This window comes from Coenobita brevimanus, chromosome 60 (genome assembly GCF_032717465.1).
Source record: "Coenobita brevimanus isolate Jiangsu-jjx chromosome 60, ASM3271746v2, whole genome shotgun sequence".
Classification (NCBI taxonomy): domain Eukaryota; kingdom Metazoa; phylum Arthropoda; class Malacostraca; order Decapoda; family Coenobitidae; genus Coenobita; species Coenobita brevimanus.
In genome coordinates, this window is record NC_137013.1 from 34,458,841 (window position 1) to 34,476,237 (window position 17,397).

The following is a 17,397-nucleotide window of genomic DNA, read 5'->3' on the forward strand; positions in this document are numbered from 1 at the left end:
TGTCTCCCTGGGTTGATGGATATTCTGCCTGTTGTGAGGTACCGGTACAGTTCTGTGAAGGCCTGGTTTACTGCAAAGATCTTCAGAGATTGGTTCCACAGAGACTTGTCGAGGAGGTTATCCGTTATCAAATGGAGGAACTTGGTATCCCTCGTGGCCAGGTGAAGGCTCTCCTGATCCTCGACAATGCCCCTGAGCATCCGTCGGAAGAGGATTTGGTTGCTGATGACGGCCGTATTGGGAGCATGTTTCTGCCACCTAATACGACAGCTCTCATTCAACCAATGGATCAGCGTGTTATCGTGGCAGCCAAGAGACTGTACCACCGGATGTTCCTCGAGCAGGTGATGGTGGTGCTTGAGGACAAGGAAGAGGTCGCCACAGTTGGGGAGTGGACCTTGGAGTATCTGCAGCATTACAACATCAAGTCTGTGGTTTACAACTGGGCCAATGCTTGGAAGGAGGTCTCCATAAAAACCCTGGAATGTGGCTGGTCTCGTCTTCTTCTAGGATGCATGGCTGTGTACAACTTTGAACAATATGATGTGGGCAACTTCCACCTTAGGCTGAGAAACACAAGCGAGGATGTGGATATCAATGATGTGGGGGATTGGCTGGACAACGACGGCAGTGATTCGGGTTATTCTTCTTGTGCTTCTTGATAACTGTGGATTGGCTCAAACATATGTGAAGAGATACCATATAAGTGTCCAGTTCTGAAAGCAAATGCAGATAAGGATAAAGTGATGGTTGCTGACTTTGAGTAGATACCATACCTCATCATTCATCATCATCATCTGGACCTCCCTTCCCACCCAAGGGCAGGGTGAAGAGCAGCAATGTCTAGACAGCACAAACTTGCCCAATCCAAACAGGCCACACTTCCATTCACTCATCATTCAAGCCCCCGGAATCCTGGCTCAACCAGATACGCCAAAAACATTCACCACATTCTGCAGCTTCACACAAAAGTATCCGACTGAGTCAATCCGGATGCTGCCATGCTCACAAGGGGTGCCAAAATCCCTGACCATGCACTTCTCCTCACAACGTTCATCCAGCCAGCTCGATCTCTTGTCAGTTCCCTGGCCTCACTGACTTCCAAACCTCTCTTTCTCAAACACGCATCCACCATATCTCTCCACCTTCTCCTTGGCTTACCTCACCTCCTCCCTCCTTCAAATTGGCTCAGGTATACCTTTTTCACCACTCTATTGTTATCCATTCTTTCCACATGACCATACCATCTCTGGACACTCTCTTCGATTCTGGTGTCCACCGACTTCCTCACTCCACACATTTCACAAATCACATTATTTCGTATCCTATCCACCCTCTGTACTCCACATACATTCCTCAGCAGTCCCATCTCCACTGGTCTTACTTCTGACTTTTCATTTTCATCCCACGGCATAGTCTCACACCCATATGTTAGAGTTGGCACTAACACTCCCTCATGTAAGCCTCGTGCAGCTGCAACACTCAAGCCTCTGTTTCTTATCAAGGCCTTCATTGCACCAACCACTTTTCTTCCTTGTGTCACTCTACTTTCAACTTCTTTTGCACATTTTCCTCTCTTTTCTATCACTGTACCCAAGTATTTGAACTCTCTCACCAATTCCAGTTTCTCTCCATTCACTGTGACATCACACTGGGAGTCACCTTCTCTCTCAATAACCATCACTTTACTCTCCTCTACATTCACTCTCAAGGCACGACACTCACAGACATCAGCAAAACTCTGCACTTGCCTACCAAGTTCTTGTCCAGTACCTGCAAGCACTACTGCATCATCAGCATACAACAAATTTGAGATATTCCATCTATCACCATTCATTACCAGCGCCATCCCTCTCTCCATTACTCATGTTTTTACTTCTCTCATCACCCCATCCATATATAAATACTGAACAACCACGGGGACATCAGAGAATCTTGTCGCATGCCCACACCGATAGTGAACCACTCACTTAGATGCCCATTAACCCTTACACATGCTTCGCTACCATCAAAAAAACTCTTAACAGCACCTAACAGCTTACCATCTACCCCATACACGCGCAAAACTTTCCACAATCCCTCTCTGTCTACTTTGTCATATGCTTTTTCCAGATCCATGAATGCCATAAACACCTTATGGTCCTTCTCACAAGCCTTCTCTGCTACCTGTCTCACTGCAAATACTTGATCCACACATCCTCTGCCACTCCTAAAGCCACCCTGTTCATCACTCACTAGGACTTCTGATATCTCTCTTACTTTATAAAAATTCTTCCACATACCTTCCCTACCACACTCAATAAACTTATGCCACAATAATTCTTGCACTCACTTCGCTCACCTTTATTTTTGTACAGGGGTACAATCACAGCCTTTTTCCACTCTGCAGGCACAGTTTCACTCATCCATGCCTTCTTACATATCTCCAACAAGCACTTCATTCCACTCTCTCCACTACACTTAAGCATCTCTGCATACACCTCATCAACCCCAGCTGCTTTCTCATTTTTCAGCCGTTTCACAGCACTCTTCACCTGTGCGAGTGTCACTTCTCCTGGCCCTGCATTCCTTCTCTTCACACCCCCAAAACCAATCATGTTTACAGCCACTCTGCTCTCTCTATTCCCATTCATCAGGCTTTCAAAATATTCTTTCCATCTGGTCCTTACTTCATCTCCATGGGTTAGTAACCTACCACCTGCATCCTTCACACTATCACATTTCTTTCTGCTTTCACTTCTACATTTCCGCACTTCTTTCCAGAATAACTTCCTATTTTCAGAGTACAGTCGACCCTCTGTCCTCGCGGTTCCTCTGTTTGCGGTTTGTCACCAGGGAAACCAAATCACCTTTTTTGAAGTCCAGAGAAAAATGCAAACATTCAAATCACGCGCCACACGCTGCATACCGCCCGCAGCGCCACCCCTGCATTGTTTTGAATCTCTCGCGGCAGGCTCTCTCATTCTTACTGTGACCACGCTTGTGTGTGCTTGTACTCGCTGATCTCTCCATGACACCATCATTTTATCTACCATGGGCCCTAAGAGAGCAGCCAAGACATCTCCTGAAGGCACCCCAAAGCACCAGAAGGTAATGACCCTGCTGGAGAAGGTAGAATGGCTGGACAAGTTACGGGAGGGAATATCCTGGTAACAGTAGTGGAGGGTGAGAGTGTAGCTGTGACGAGCGGTGTGAGCGGCCATCCACCTACGCAATTAAACTATTTTTTTCATACTTTAATTATAAATAAAGTGTTTATTGACATGTACACAGGGGTTTTCTTTCATTAAAGAAGGAAATGGGGGGCTAGGGGTGTTTTTAGGGGGGCACCAATATTACACGGATTTTCGATCTTCGCAGGGGTCTCATACCCCTAACCCACCGCGAAGACAGAGGGTCGACTGTAGTTCATATTCATTTTTCTTCCCCGATCATCATTTACCTCCTTCTTTTTCCTCTTCACTAGCCTCTTTATGTGCTTCTTGCTCTCAATATACTCAGTTCTTATTTCAACTGAACCCCTATCCTGTAACCACTTTAGCCACTTCTTCCTCTTTTCCTCCACCGCTCTCTTAACCTCCTCATCCCACCATGCCGTACCCTTCTTTTTTGCTGATACTCTTGCCACACCACACACCTCTTTAGCATTCCTAACTAAGCAATCCCTATATGCATTCCACAGGCTGTCCAGATCCCATTCATTCCAGTTCACTGATTCTAACTTGTCCTCTACTTTGGTACTGTACTCATATGCCACTTCTTTGATCCTCAGCTTCTCAACTTTCAGTCTTTCACCCTGACTGCTCCTCTCTCTCTTGGTCCACCTCACTCCTCTCAGCTTGATCTTGCATACCACAATCATATAATCTGACAGACCTCCACATCGTCCTCTCACTGCCCTGGTATCAGCAACCATTCCCATCATTGACCTCTCTACGAGCATGTAATCAATCAGGCTACTTTCAACATGATCCCCGTTTCCTCTATACCATGTATATTTGTATGCATCTTTGTGTTTGAAATACGAATTACAAATGCACAACCTCCTCTCCTGACACATATCCTTTAGTTGATTCCCATTATCATTTTCTCCTGGTACTCCATAACAACCCATTATGTCATCCTCAGGACCAGTGCCTACTCTTCCATTCATATCCCCCATCACGATCACTTTATAGCTCCTGGGCATTTCTCCCACTACTTCACCCAGCTCATCCCAACACCTGTCTTTCTCGCTCTCACTCCTGTCCTCACACGGAGCATATGCTACAATCACTGCCATTTTCACCTTCTCAAACTTGAACTTGACATACATACACCTCGATCTGACACATTTGAAGTCTCTCATTCCACTCTGTCACACGTCATTCAACAACAAAGCAACTCCTTCCTTACATCTTCTTCTCCCATTCATTCCTGATCTTACACATTTCACACCCTCCCACTTCTCCACTTCACACCCTTTCATCTTCGTTTCACACAATGCCATCGCAGCATATCTCGCACTCTTGAACACATTCACCACTTCCACCCTCTTGCTCTCCTCATTCACACCTCTCACATTCCACATGGCCACACGAGTCTGCCCATTTGGCTGGGGCCCTGGGGCCTCCGAGGCTCTTTGAAACGACTGCCATGATTAAGTGATTTTGGATAGGGGAGTATGGGGGACACTTAACCCTGCCAGAAACCCCAGTTAGATGGTTACCACCCAGCGTAGTAAATGGTTTCCTGGGTACAGGAAACCATTTGGCTTGTCACTCAGTGTAGAGCTATGGCATCACTCTACATTGAGTAAGTGGATGATGGGCGCCCCCACCTACCTGAAACTGTTATTTACTATCAAATGCAAAGACATTTGAACTGGTGGAACCGAAAAAAATTTAGGCTATCATACCGCAGTTCAGGGGGGGGAGTTAATATATAAGCACAATACCATATAGGCCTAGCCTAGTTAAATTACATGCTATGTGTAGAGAAAGTTGAGAGAGTGGCTCAATGATGAAAAAGGACTGTTGCTAGTCTACTGAAGCCTTCATACAACCTAGAGCACTGTCTAATGAAGGCTGCAAATAGCCTGCATGAAAGTTCCCACATTAAGATACCCTATGAGTGAGACTGGAGGCAAACAGGCCTAGTACAAGTTTGAAAATTATGAGTGATGAGTAAGAACAATGGCTGCTGTAGCTACACTTCTGTTACTTTTTCAGTGACTGCTGCACATTTCTGCTTCTTGTTTCAGTTCATTTCAGTCCAGTCTCCTCACAAAGGTCCAGACTGACTCCACAATGTAGTATCAAGCCAATGAATGAAAACTACTGCTGAAAATTTCCCTTTCCCCATTTAAGATCACCCTGCTGCAGGTGTAATGTTTGCTGAATTTTTGTTGCCACTGCATATACCGGCACTCTGACTAGCTCAAGCACCACATAGGCCTAAACATCATACAGCACCAATGACTATATAGGCTATTATGGTAATCCACTTTTAACCTCCAATTTAAAATAGCAAATTAAACATATACTGTGCTGTACTTTAAATACGGTACCTGTACCTGGCATAATACTAGTCAGCCCATCTTAATGATCTTACTGTACAAAACCTGACCTAATAATAATATAAAAGTAACAATGACTGATACAGTAACAACTCGACATATGATCCATCCCCCCCCCACTTTTTTCTTTTATCATCAGAAGTGTTGAGGACTGGGGCTAGGCTACTATACTCATTCCTGACATTTATGACAAGGATGACAAGCTTCACTCGCCCCTGGGTAGCACCAAGTAAGCAATAAACCCCTACCACACTTTGGATGTAGCTAGGCCTAAACTCTTATGAACCCCAACAGGATGAGGCACCTAACTTACCATACCATCATGTGTCATTTGGTTACAAGTACTGGTATATGGCTATCACCACCCAAAGTAATGGATAAATGATTTTCTGGGTTACAGGATGGCATATAACTTGTCACTCAATGAAAAACACCTGAAGGTAGTATTACATCAAGTTGCTAGATGGTGGGTCACAAGTGCCCCCACCTACTACCTGCAATAATTTCACAGTAGTAAAGAGAAACATGACCAATAAAGTATGAGAAAAAAAAAGAAAGAAAGAAAGAAAAAAATCAATCAATAAAAAAACAACAATCTAGCTTCTCCACTTTAGCTACTGTATGAATGTACAATATGCTTGCAGGGACGGTAGGTTATCTATGTACAGCAGATGCTCAATTTAATGAACTAGTTCAGCCAACCCCCATTCCGTTTTCTTGAATTTTCCACTAAATCGAGTTCTGTAACCAATGCTCAATATAAAGGAAAATTTTCCAGTATTTTGAGCTAGTTTCTGCTAAATCCTTGAAGGCAACCCAAACTTAGTAAACTATGCCAACTCTAAATGCTACACACAGCAATCTGAATCCATAATTAATACCCCCAGAAATGCATTACAGTAATCCCTCAATTATCTGACATAACAGAGCCAAAGGCACGTCTGGATAGTGGATCCATCTGGATAACGGACTTCTCCTCTGGCCACCCTTTCGTACATACCCTAACCTTGAAATCCACTGTAAAAGGCCACTACAGTACATGATACAACACTTATTCCTGGTGTTTTACACTACTCTATCTGGTCAAGCAGACCTATAAACCACAGCCAAGCAAATACCATGGAAGAGCAGACCCATCAACCACTGACGAGTAATCACAACTGCAGGGCCGTACCCTGCAGACATAAAAAAAAATAAATAACACATAAAAAACCTGCCCTACTAGGTGAAAATGTTCACTTGGCCATAATTTTTATCCAGAGGCAAATATTTTGCCTGGATAAAATGTTAAAATTTATGAATAATTGTTTCAAACAGCCAGATCACAGCATCTGGAGAAGAGACTGTTCGGATAATGGATGTCCGGATAACTGAGGGATTAGTGTATTGTGTGCGGAATTTCCTTATTGGAATTATGCTCAACTTAACAGAAATTTTCTGTTAAACAGGGCAAAAAATTCCAGAAAAAAATAATTTTGTTATCTCAGGCTTCCACTACATCAGTGTTCGTTAAATCGGGCACCTACCAGTGCTGTACTGGTGTTTAGGGGCAATAAACATCATGTATCAGTGGAGAAGTGGTCTGGTCCCACCAAATGCTTCAAGCACAAGTGCTGCAGAAGGCTTTTGGAGTGCAAACTAAGCTAAGGTGAGAGATGAATAGCAATATAGAAATTTATTCTTATAACAGAACGCTACTTTGGGGCTGCAAATACGTTAGCTATGTAGCAATGAGTGGTAAAATGTATGAAAATGCAACAGAAGAGAGTGGCAAGATGCTGATTAATGAACAAAAAAATAGCACCAACACCAACAACAAAGACCTGATGAATGGAAATGATCATGATTTAAGTAGACAAGTGGTAACCATGAGTGGACTTAGTGGTGCACAAAGAAGGACTGTGGTAACTGAGAATGTGACAATAGCAAGTAAAGACAGCTGTGAAGGGGCTGAAGAATTGGAAGACAGCAAATGCTGATGAGGTGTCTCCAGTGATAAAACATACAAGTACTGGAGAGTGGGCAATGAAACAAACCTACTTGAGGGAAAAATGCCAGAAGGCCTGGATATGCAGTCATTGCTGTTGAGTAACCCCAGACTGTCTTGCTGAGCAGACCCATCAACTGCAAGAAAGCAACCATCCTAGCCGAGCCATCACAATGTAGAACTGCACAGTACCAGTGAAACTGGATACCCTAGAAAACTATGCCAGTGTCCCAGTATAAAGTTAAAGGCAACAGGAATGAATGCAAAACTTATTGTGGATTAAGTCTGTTAAATGGTGGAGGAAATTTACAGCACAGTGTACATAATAATAATAATAATAATAATAATAATAGTAGTAGTAGTAGTAGTAATAATAATATAGTAATAATAATAACAATAATAATAATAATAATAATGGCTACCATTTATTCGTTCATTTTTGAAGGCTCAAACATGCTTGCATGTGTTGGCCTTGGTCAGGTAGGCTAATGGCGGCCTCTCCATGCTGCTCGATCTCCAGCAGCTTCCCTATTCAGTTTCTTATCCCCGAGGTCACATTCAATGACCTCGTCTCTGGTTTTTATAGGTCTACCTCTCACAGTCCCATCCCTAACATTAACACTTCTCATCTTCTGCACCCAACTATCATCCTCCATCCTCTCCACATGCCCAAACCATCTCAATCTACCTCTCAATCACAAAACCAATACACTCCAGTCCCATCCTACTCCTCAACTCTTCCATCATAAACCTGGCTCTCCCAGTCTCACACTCAGGGACGCACTGCACATCCACCAAATCGTTGTCATTTCTGTACGTTTGAGCCTCCAAATATCCTCTTCCTTTACTACCCAAGTCTCAGTACCATATAGCATTACACTCCTAACATGCTGCATACAAAGATCTTTTAGCATGGGGGTAGAGCCTTCTAAATGTCAGGTGAGGGAAAAGCTCCCTGAACTTCTTCCAACCACTCCTCACTCTAGCCACAGAGTTAGCTCCAGCCCCACCTTTAACACATGTCTCCCAAATAACAAAACTCTGCCACACACTCAGGAGACTCACGGACAAGTTCAATTCTTTCACGCCTGACAATCTCCACCTGCTCCCCCAACACACTGCACACATGAAATCAGCATTATCTCGCAGCCTATCTCTAATACCACTACATCTCTTATGCACCCACTTATCACAGACAATGCACAAGATGTAATTACTTCCCACACCCTTGTGGCAAATCGCACATGGCCACTTTCCTTCTTCTTTGACAGTACTGCCACCAACCCAAGATACCATCACTTTTGTTTTATCTGTATTTACTCTTAAGCCCTTGTCCCCCATACCATCTCTCCACTTCCTGAATCTTTCCTCTGCCTCCCCTTCATTTTCTGCAATCAACACCAAATCATCACCATATAACATCTCCCACGGGAGTCCAATTCTGAAGTCACGTGAGAGGGCTTCAAGTAGCTACGGCACCATGATAAACAACATGGGACTCAAAAGTGACCCCTGGTGCACTCCAACATTCATAGAAAACTCATCACTCAAATCTCCATCAACCCTTACCTGCGTGCGGGCACCCATATACATGGCCACAACCACCCTAACCAGCCACTCCTTGAGCCCAAGCTTTCTCATTGTCCACTTCACCACCTCTCTCGGGACTCTGTCAAAGGACTTCTCTAAATCAACAATGACAAAGTAGCTACAGCTCCCTTTTCTTTCCTATATATTTTTCCCGAAGCTGTCGAACAATGAATAAGGCATCAGTGGTCCCTTTGCCTGGCATAAACCCAAACTGCATCTCACCAATATTCACTCATTCTCTAATCATACCATACCTTCTAAAACTCTCTCCATTACCTTCATTATCTGGTCTAAGAGCTTTATGCCTCTATGATTTCCTCCTTCCAGGGCATCACCCTTCCCGTTGTACACATTTACAATTACACTCTTCAGCCAAACAACAAGGACAACACACTCATAGCTATATAACTGTACAGAAATTAATGCTGACAATGATATTTCTGCTGATTTATGAACAGGGTGGTTTTTTACGTCATTCTGGTAGATCTATGGATAAAATAACTTGCAATAAGGGAGAGGGTACTGTCCAAAAATCATATACAAGAGCCAAAGTGATATAGCCTATATGAATCTAAAGAAGTGTAGGCCTCTGACAAAATGACTAAGGTGGGATGGGGGGTCCCACATATGTATGGTGCAGATAGAAAACTGCTGGATGCAATAATTTGAATGGTGGTAGATTGTTATTACAGCCCTAAGCTGTCTGGCCAAGTAGATCCACCAACCACAAGCAGGCAACCATCCCTACAGAGACATCCCATGCAGTGAACTAAATGTCCCTTGCAGCTGACAGCACCTTGCTACAGTGCGGCACAGGGAATAGTGTGAAGGTTTGTTTCTTAGATGGACAATGCATTTGCATCTCTTCAACCAATTAACAGGGGGCACCATAGCAGGCTCCACTTTACCTCGTAATTTGGTTCCCGGTATATCATTACCATCCACTGTTATAAATGGTTTCCCTGGTTACAGGAAACCAGTAGGCTTGTCACTCAGTGCAAAACTACCTTAAGTGGAAAGAAGAGTACAGTAATAAGTGACAGAAAGGAAATGGCGCGGTAGGAAGAGAGGTCTGACACAAGAGATGGAATTAGAGAGGGGATGGAAGAAATAGGATGCACTACATCGAGTGAGTATAAATTATAATGGTTGTCACCACCTACCACCTAATGATGATGATAAAGCATGTATAAAGGTATATGGATGACCTAAGTGTGTGGCTTAATACCAAATCAGTGCTGGTGTGAGCAAGGGTGTGTTTATATCTTATTGGCTGTGGGATTAAAAAAAAGGTCAAAATTGGAGTTGTGAAAAAGAGGTGAATCTGGTCATGAATGGTGAAACACAGATGATGCTGTGTTACTTGCTTATAATAAATAGGATCAGTGTAGTTTAATGACATTTGTTAATGGCAGATGATGGTGTCCACCATGCACTCAATGCAACTGCCTCCAAGTGACTCTACAAAGCATGAGAAGCCAAATGGTTTCATGTAGGCCTATGTCGGGAAACCATCTAGCCTACTACACTGGATGGTGAGTACCGTACACCGGAATATCCAAATGATGCCTGGTGGACTAGTAGGTTAAGGCAGTCCAAGCAGGTAGAGCTCAAAAGGGTTTACATCTGAGGACTGGCTGTGATTTACTGCTCACATTATGCTACTTAAGGTGTGTGAGGCTGGCCAGTCTTGCTTCAAATGTCAGAAGTGAATATCCCAGCCCTGGACCCCTCTGCTCCTGAAGTGGCAAAAAGAGATCTCTGTGTGTGAAATAAATTAAGAGTACCGGTACTGTACCGGTATTATGCTGTATAGTAGTGAGACCTGGGCAGTAAAGGAAGAGGATATTTGAAGGCTCAAATGTACAGAAATGACAATGATTAGGTGGATGTGCAGTGCGCCCCTGAGTGCGAGGCCTGGGGGGGGGGGGGAGGCGCTAGGTTTATAATGGAAGAGTTGAGGTAGGATGGGACTGGAGTGTACAGTATTAGTGTTGTGATGGGGAGAGGTGGACTGAGATGGTATGGGCACGTGGAGAGGTTGGGGGATGATAACTGGGTGCAGAAAGTGAGAAGTGTTAATGTTAGGCATCGGTTTGCAAGAGGTAGACCAAAAAAAGACTTGGGACAAGGTCACTGAGTGTGACCTCCAGGATAAAGGACTGAATAGGGAATATGCCAGAGATCGAGCAGCATGGACAGCCACCATTAGGTGACCAAGGCCGATGCATGCATGTTGGAGCCTGTAAAAATGAGACAAATATATATATATATATATATATATATATATAAATATATATATATATATATACATATATATATATATATATATATATATATATATATAGGCTATATACATATAGGCTATGCACACATAGGCCTACCTGGTACACACACACAGATATCTTAGTCAGCCTAATGTCTGTGGGAAGTTTGGTCTGAATGTAGCCTAAATGTGGATAGGCCTAAAAGCAAAGTGCAGGAAAGTACTGTGATGCCAACTCCAACATAAGTACCAGAGAAGTGAAGCTTGGACTTAGTTGGAAGAACACAAATCAAGTGTGAGAGCAGTGGAAATGAGTTATTTGAGAGGTCTGAGAGGAGCATGTGGAGCTACATGGAAAGACAGACTGACAAATGAGGATGCGAAGAAATACTGGTACAATGCATTGAGGTGGTTTGGCCAAGTGGAGATGATGAATCGTGAAAGACTAACGAGTATAGTGTATGTGCGGGAGAGGGAGGGGGTGACCAAGGATGAAATGGAGGGATGGAGTGGAGAGGTATATGAAAGGGGGAGGGGGGTGAGTTGGGGGAGTGCAGCATGAAGGCGATTTGTCTGTGGCCACTCCATACGGGATTAAGGCGTCTGGCTATAGAAACATAGATACTGGTAAGTGACTCTCAGTACGATGTGCCGGTAAATGGTGTGAAACAAACTGGCGGAATAATTTAAAGCACCTTGATGTGGCTGCTAACAGAAATGGGGTAAATGTGTAGCCTACTGGATGTCAATTATATACTGGTACCGTACCGTACAGTGGCTCAGGAAAGAAAAGCAGCCTGTGTTATGAAGACTTAAATTTGAAACAGAGACCTGTGTTGGCTACGGGGGCTTCAAGTTAACTGTATTAAGGTGTACCAGCACTCACATTAATGCACATGTGTAGGACCTTGATAAGCTATGATATGGTTATGAATATTCAAGAATAAGGGCAGTGAAATGGGACCACTATGATATGTAAACTGCATGTTCTACACTGAAAACAGCTAAAACAGATCACCATTACGAATAAGTGTAGCTAAGCTGCACAGACTGGAGAGGATATGATACAGTGATTCAAGAAAGATGCTAAGTAGCCTAATGAAATATGTTGATAATGGAGTACAAGACTGTATGCTTATTCCTCTCAGATGGGACCATTTTTTTTTTTTTAAATTCAGGCTGACATAAGGTAATCTAATTTAGCTCAAGTAACAACCCAGCGACTACAGGGAGTTAGAAACAATCTCAGTACGGTACAGTACTATACTCCATTTTATCTGAGCTAACACCTAACAATTTTATTCAGCTCAAGTAAGACATCCCTGGGATACAGGGATTAGAAACAATCTCAAGAACCCCATCTCTCTAACCTGATCACACCTTTGTTCCCACTAATTTATTCTGCTTAATACCAGGCGATTTTAATATTGGTATGTTCTGGTACGGTATAATGTCCCAAGGCTGTAGACGTTTGGTTAGATGTGTGACCTATGGTTAGAGAGCTAATAGCCTACACAAGGATGGGTTGTTGATTTCAGTATAGCGACATGTGTGGAAGGTGCGAGGGGAAAGAGGGAATTGGTGGGGAGAGTGTGCTAGGCCAAATGGCAGAAAAGATACAAGTTCAACCACAAGCTGGGGTAGGGTAAGTTTGATATTTAAAATTTGTTACAAAAGATCACACCAGTCATGAGGTGGGAGGTAGTGGCTATCATTATCCACTACCTTGATGCAGTGGTATCTACTTCTTTATCATTCTTTTTCTATGTCTTTCCTCCTCTCTTCTGATTTCTTTCATCTTTCTTGTCACTTTTCATTGGGACTATTTTTTCTGCTTCAGATGGCTCTACAGTGAATGACAAGCCTGATGGTTTCCTGTAACTCAGGAAACCAGTTACAAAGCTGGGTGGCAACCATATGACCATATAATGAAGTGATATGGAGCCTACCAAGATGCAAATCTGGTGCCCATCTAGGAACCAAACCTCCACACACTTGCCCACACCTGCTGTAACAAGGAGCTGTCTTCTTGCATAAGGAACATCAGTTCACTGCATGGGATGGCACTGCAAGAGCAGTTGCTTTCCTGTAGATGATGGGTCTGCTTGGCCACACAGACCAGGGTTGCTCAACAACAACAACAGCATTACAACCAACAATCCTGAGTAAAACAGTCACAGTATGTATGGTACAGTACAGTACTTAATATGAACAATGGGCACCTGTAACTTCTTTGAGCCAAAGTGGTGGTACGTGAAGGTGAATGGCTGGCATGACTTACTGGAGGTCTAATAGAACGGGCCATCGAGACATGATGAGGAAAAAAAAGGGGGAGAGGGGGGATGAATACAGCACTGTATAGTACCGGGTATCTTACCAGTAGGATATGCTAGCATGTGGGATGCAAAGCATGAATGATGAGAAACTGATAATGGATCAAAATCACCAGATGAAATATCAAGTACTGGGTGTAGCACCCTTTTTATTACAGTACTCTGTGCAGTGCCGTAGTGAATAACACTGGCAGATTTACCTGAAGCAATTCTGTGCTTTTTTTTTTTTTTTTTTTTTTAAATACCAGTTTGACTTATGAGGTGAAGGCAGGATTTTGAAACCTGTAATGATGTGTGAATGAACATGCCCATTTAATGGGCATGCTGTTCTAACCATTCTACTTTTGTGCTTTCTCTTTCTTGCTTCTCGATCATTGCTACCATATCTCACCAACTCTCTTTGGTGGAAATTAAAATTCAGACGAAGACGATAATATTGCACAATTCTGGTGCCCAGTACCATACTAAAAATGCATGGCATACCAACGAGTGCTGAAAATCCATTGAGTATCTAGTCAGTATATTGCACATTTACTGGGTACTGGATTTATAACCTATGTACAATATGCTTTATACAGACAGTATGAATTGTGGCAACTAGGTACAAATGGCCGTACGCAGAATTTCTGAAAGGATTCCTTTTTTTTTTTTTTTTTTTTTTTTTTTTTTTTTTTTGGGGGGGGGGGGGGGGGGTGCACTTTTTTCATCATTTATTCACATTCTTTCATTCATTCATCATCTAATCCTGTGTTGCCCCATGAGGATTGTAGGAGCCCAGGGCTAGGCAACTTGGTCCTAACATTTAAGATGAGTGACCAGCCTCATTCATCCCTGAATTTCATTACGTGAACAATAAATCCCAACCAACCCTTCAAATCTGAAGAACTTTTAACCTTTTTTTCCTATCTCATAACATTCTTAACAGGATTTAATTAATTTAATCTGTCCATGCATTTTTAGCATCATTTTCATTTGAACTTTTTATTCTTTCCAAACAGTGGGGTTAACCCCCCCCCCATGTACACGGCCTTGCAAGTACAGCATCTTACCACCTCACCCATACTGTACTTAGGCTCTATCTTCTTTAAAAAGCACAACAGAACCACAAAAAGCAAATATAAAGCACCAGTACAGTACTGTATTCCATGGCACTGAAGCTGCTATACAGGCTATAGAACAGAAGGGAATACTGTACTGTACTGCTATATTATCTGAGTGTTCATCCATACTCTGATCATTCTTCTGTTTTTCCTCACATTAACAAAGCATATGACATGCAAGAAAAAAAGTCATGACAGTAATTACTTGCATAACATTTTACAAGGACTCACTTCAAGATTTAAAAATTTAACTGAAATGACATAGGCTACTGTAATAAACTTAGCTACAGGCACTCGAGATTTGTAAGTATGTGACATGTTCTAAAATATCACAAATTTTTACTTGGACATGGCAGCTACCGCAAATCCGAGGCACTGGCAAATTGGCTGCATAAACAAAATCTCAAAGGAAATTTTTGCTACTTAATGAGATGAATCTGTACTGGCAAAAAAAAAAAAAAAAAAAAAAAGAAAAAAAAAAAAAAAAAAAAAAAAAAAAGGCATAAAGAGGATTTACCAGTAGTTAGGCAAAAAAAAAAAAAAAAAGTTAACAAAAACTCACCTGTCATATTCAGCATTGTCATGGTCACAGCGCTCATCTTTGTACTCTTTCCAGCTGTCACCATGTTTACAGGTGGTAAGAAGTACGATGTCACGCTCGTTGTGCAGGTGGTACAGGCTGTTACGTGTCTCACTCCCGATTCCATAGACATAACGCTTTCCCTTGAATGACAACAGGTACTTCTTCATACCGGGAAACTTATTCGAGTCCATGAAACCATCCTCGCCTCCGCGCTCCGGATGGGTTTTATGGAACAGTGGCAGAGAGATGTCAAAACCTGGGCGGAAATTCTCAAACGCTATGCTGGCTTTTGCAAGGATGGCACGACCCACATTGAAGCCGAGGTCCTCTGCATAGTCAGGGAATGTGCCCGAGTAGAGGTTGAATATTATGTGGTTTTGACCATTGTTCCACAAAGGTAATCGTTGTATTCTATGTGGCATGTTACGCACATAATCTTTGCTTAAGGTATCTCGGTCTAGGGTGTCAAGGCTCAGGACAAAGAGGCAAGCCTGACTGGGGTCTGATGTATGGTAGTTTGAGTCCTGTATAACATTGAGCACCTTCATGTAGCTGCTACTTGGAGTTGCATTCTCATCAATTGGATAAACGTATACTTTGAACCCTTTTTCACACAGGGTAAAATCAAAGCACGTTTCCATCCGACATTCACTGAACCCAACACCATCGCTGCTTCCTCCTTTACTCGTCCGTCTTGTTCTAAATCTAGGGCTAGGTGATATATCCTCATCATGCAATAAATCGGATTCTTCAGAGTAGCTTGACAGATGCTGGTACCACTTACTTTGCCTATGGATTTTGAAGTGGTGGTAGCCAAAATAACCGAAGAACAGGAAAGCACAGCAGCTAAAAAGGAGTAGATAGCGTTTCTTGGCCTGCATTTTAGCTGAGTGACAAGTGCTGTGCTTGCGTGGTTGCCTCAGGTGAACAGCATAGCCACCTCTACCGGCAATCAACTATTTCACTGTTTATAACATATTAACACTTCTTCTTTAGCACTGAAACCTATCGAAACTCCATTTTCTGCTAGCCAACTCATTCTCACAAGAGAAATACCATCATAAACCCGGCAGCCGCGACAAACCAACCAGCCCCAAAAAACAGCTGACCTGCCCATCGTTTGTTTGGGCTCTTGCACTCGTAAACACCAATCATATTCAACACAATTTTCCGCACCAACGACACTTCTGCCCACTACAACGGGAAAAATAACCTCAAGACACTCCAAGTGCATAAAGCATGCAAAGTGGAGGTTTGAGTGAGGGACAGTGGGCGATATAAGGAGGAGGGGCTGTACAATACAACCACTCACTCCGGTAGTAAACACAACACTGGAGTCTGCTAGCGCGCTGCCATCTATCGCCAAGCCAAACAACTTACCACCTCCCGCCATTTATGAATATCCCTCAGGCCATCTATACCCACCCACATCTGAAAAAATTGTCAGGACAAAGGTTCGCCGGATTTCCCTACTATTCCACTGCCTACCTCTCACACCTAGGTCATGTCCGATCGTATCTTTGGAAATGGAAATACATCAGACCTCTCTCAGCTTATGAATATCAGCCAATAAGGGGGAAAATTAGTGCAACTTGAAGGGGTGAAATATTGGGTGAATGTATGCCCTCGACTGTACATACCTGAAGGGGGTCAAGTCGGGTAGAAACTGTTGTATCATCTCATTTAACATCTTTTCCAAAAGTTGATACAGTTCTTCCATTTGAGCAGTCCACAGGTTTGATAAAGACATATCCTGTCCCTTGTTATCACTCCCATGTATTTCGGTTGTCGTGTTACTTTCTACAGTATGAAGTTGACGAACATTATTTGTGTATTTTATATTAAAAGTACTTATGCTACTTAGCACCAAAGCAAACAATTTTATCAGACAACATTACTGTTAATGTAATTAATCTGGTCTGTTTCAAGCTCCCATCTTCACCTATTTTTTTTTCTTAGGCCAGTTCCCAAATAAGGGGAA

The 17,397-nt window shown here is 42.8% G+C and overlaps 1 protein-coding gene across 1 annotated transcript in view; it reads right to left on the minus strand.

Moving 5' to 3' along the window:
* LOC145403203 (exostosin-1-like) overlaps nt 1-15,989 on the minus strand; it is a 408,873-nt gene extending 392,884 nt beyond the window's left edge. The window contains exon 1 of the mRNA XM_080275016.1: nt 15,396-15,989. Within this exon, the coding sequence (XP_080131142.1) occupies nt 15,396-15,964 (569 nt within the window). The 5' untranslated portion in view covers nt 15,965-15,989. The remainder of the gene's footprint in view (nt 1-15,395) is intronic.
* Between the last annotated feature and the right edge of the window lie 1,408 nt (nt 15,990-17,397).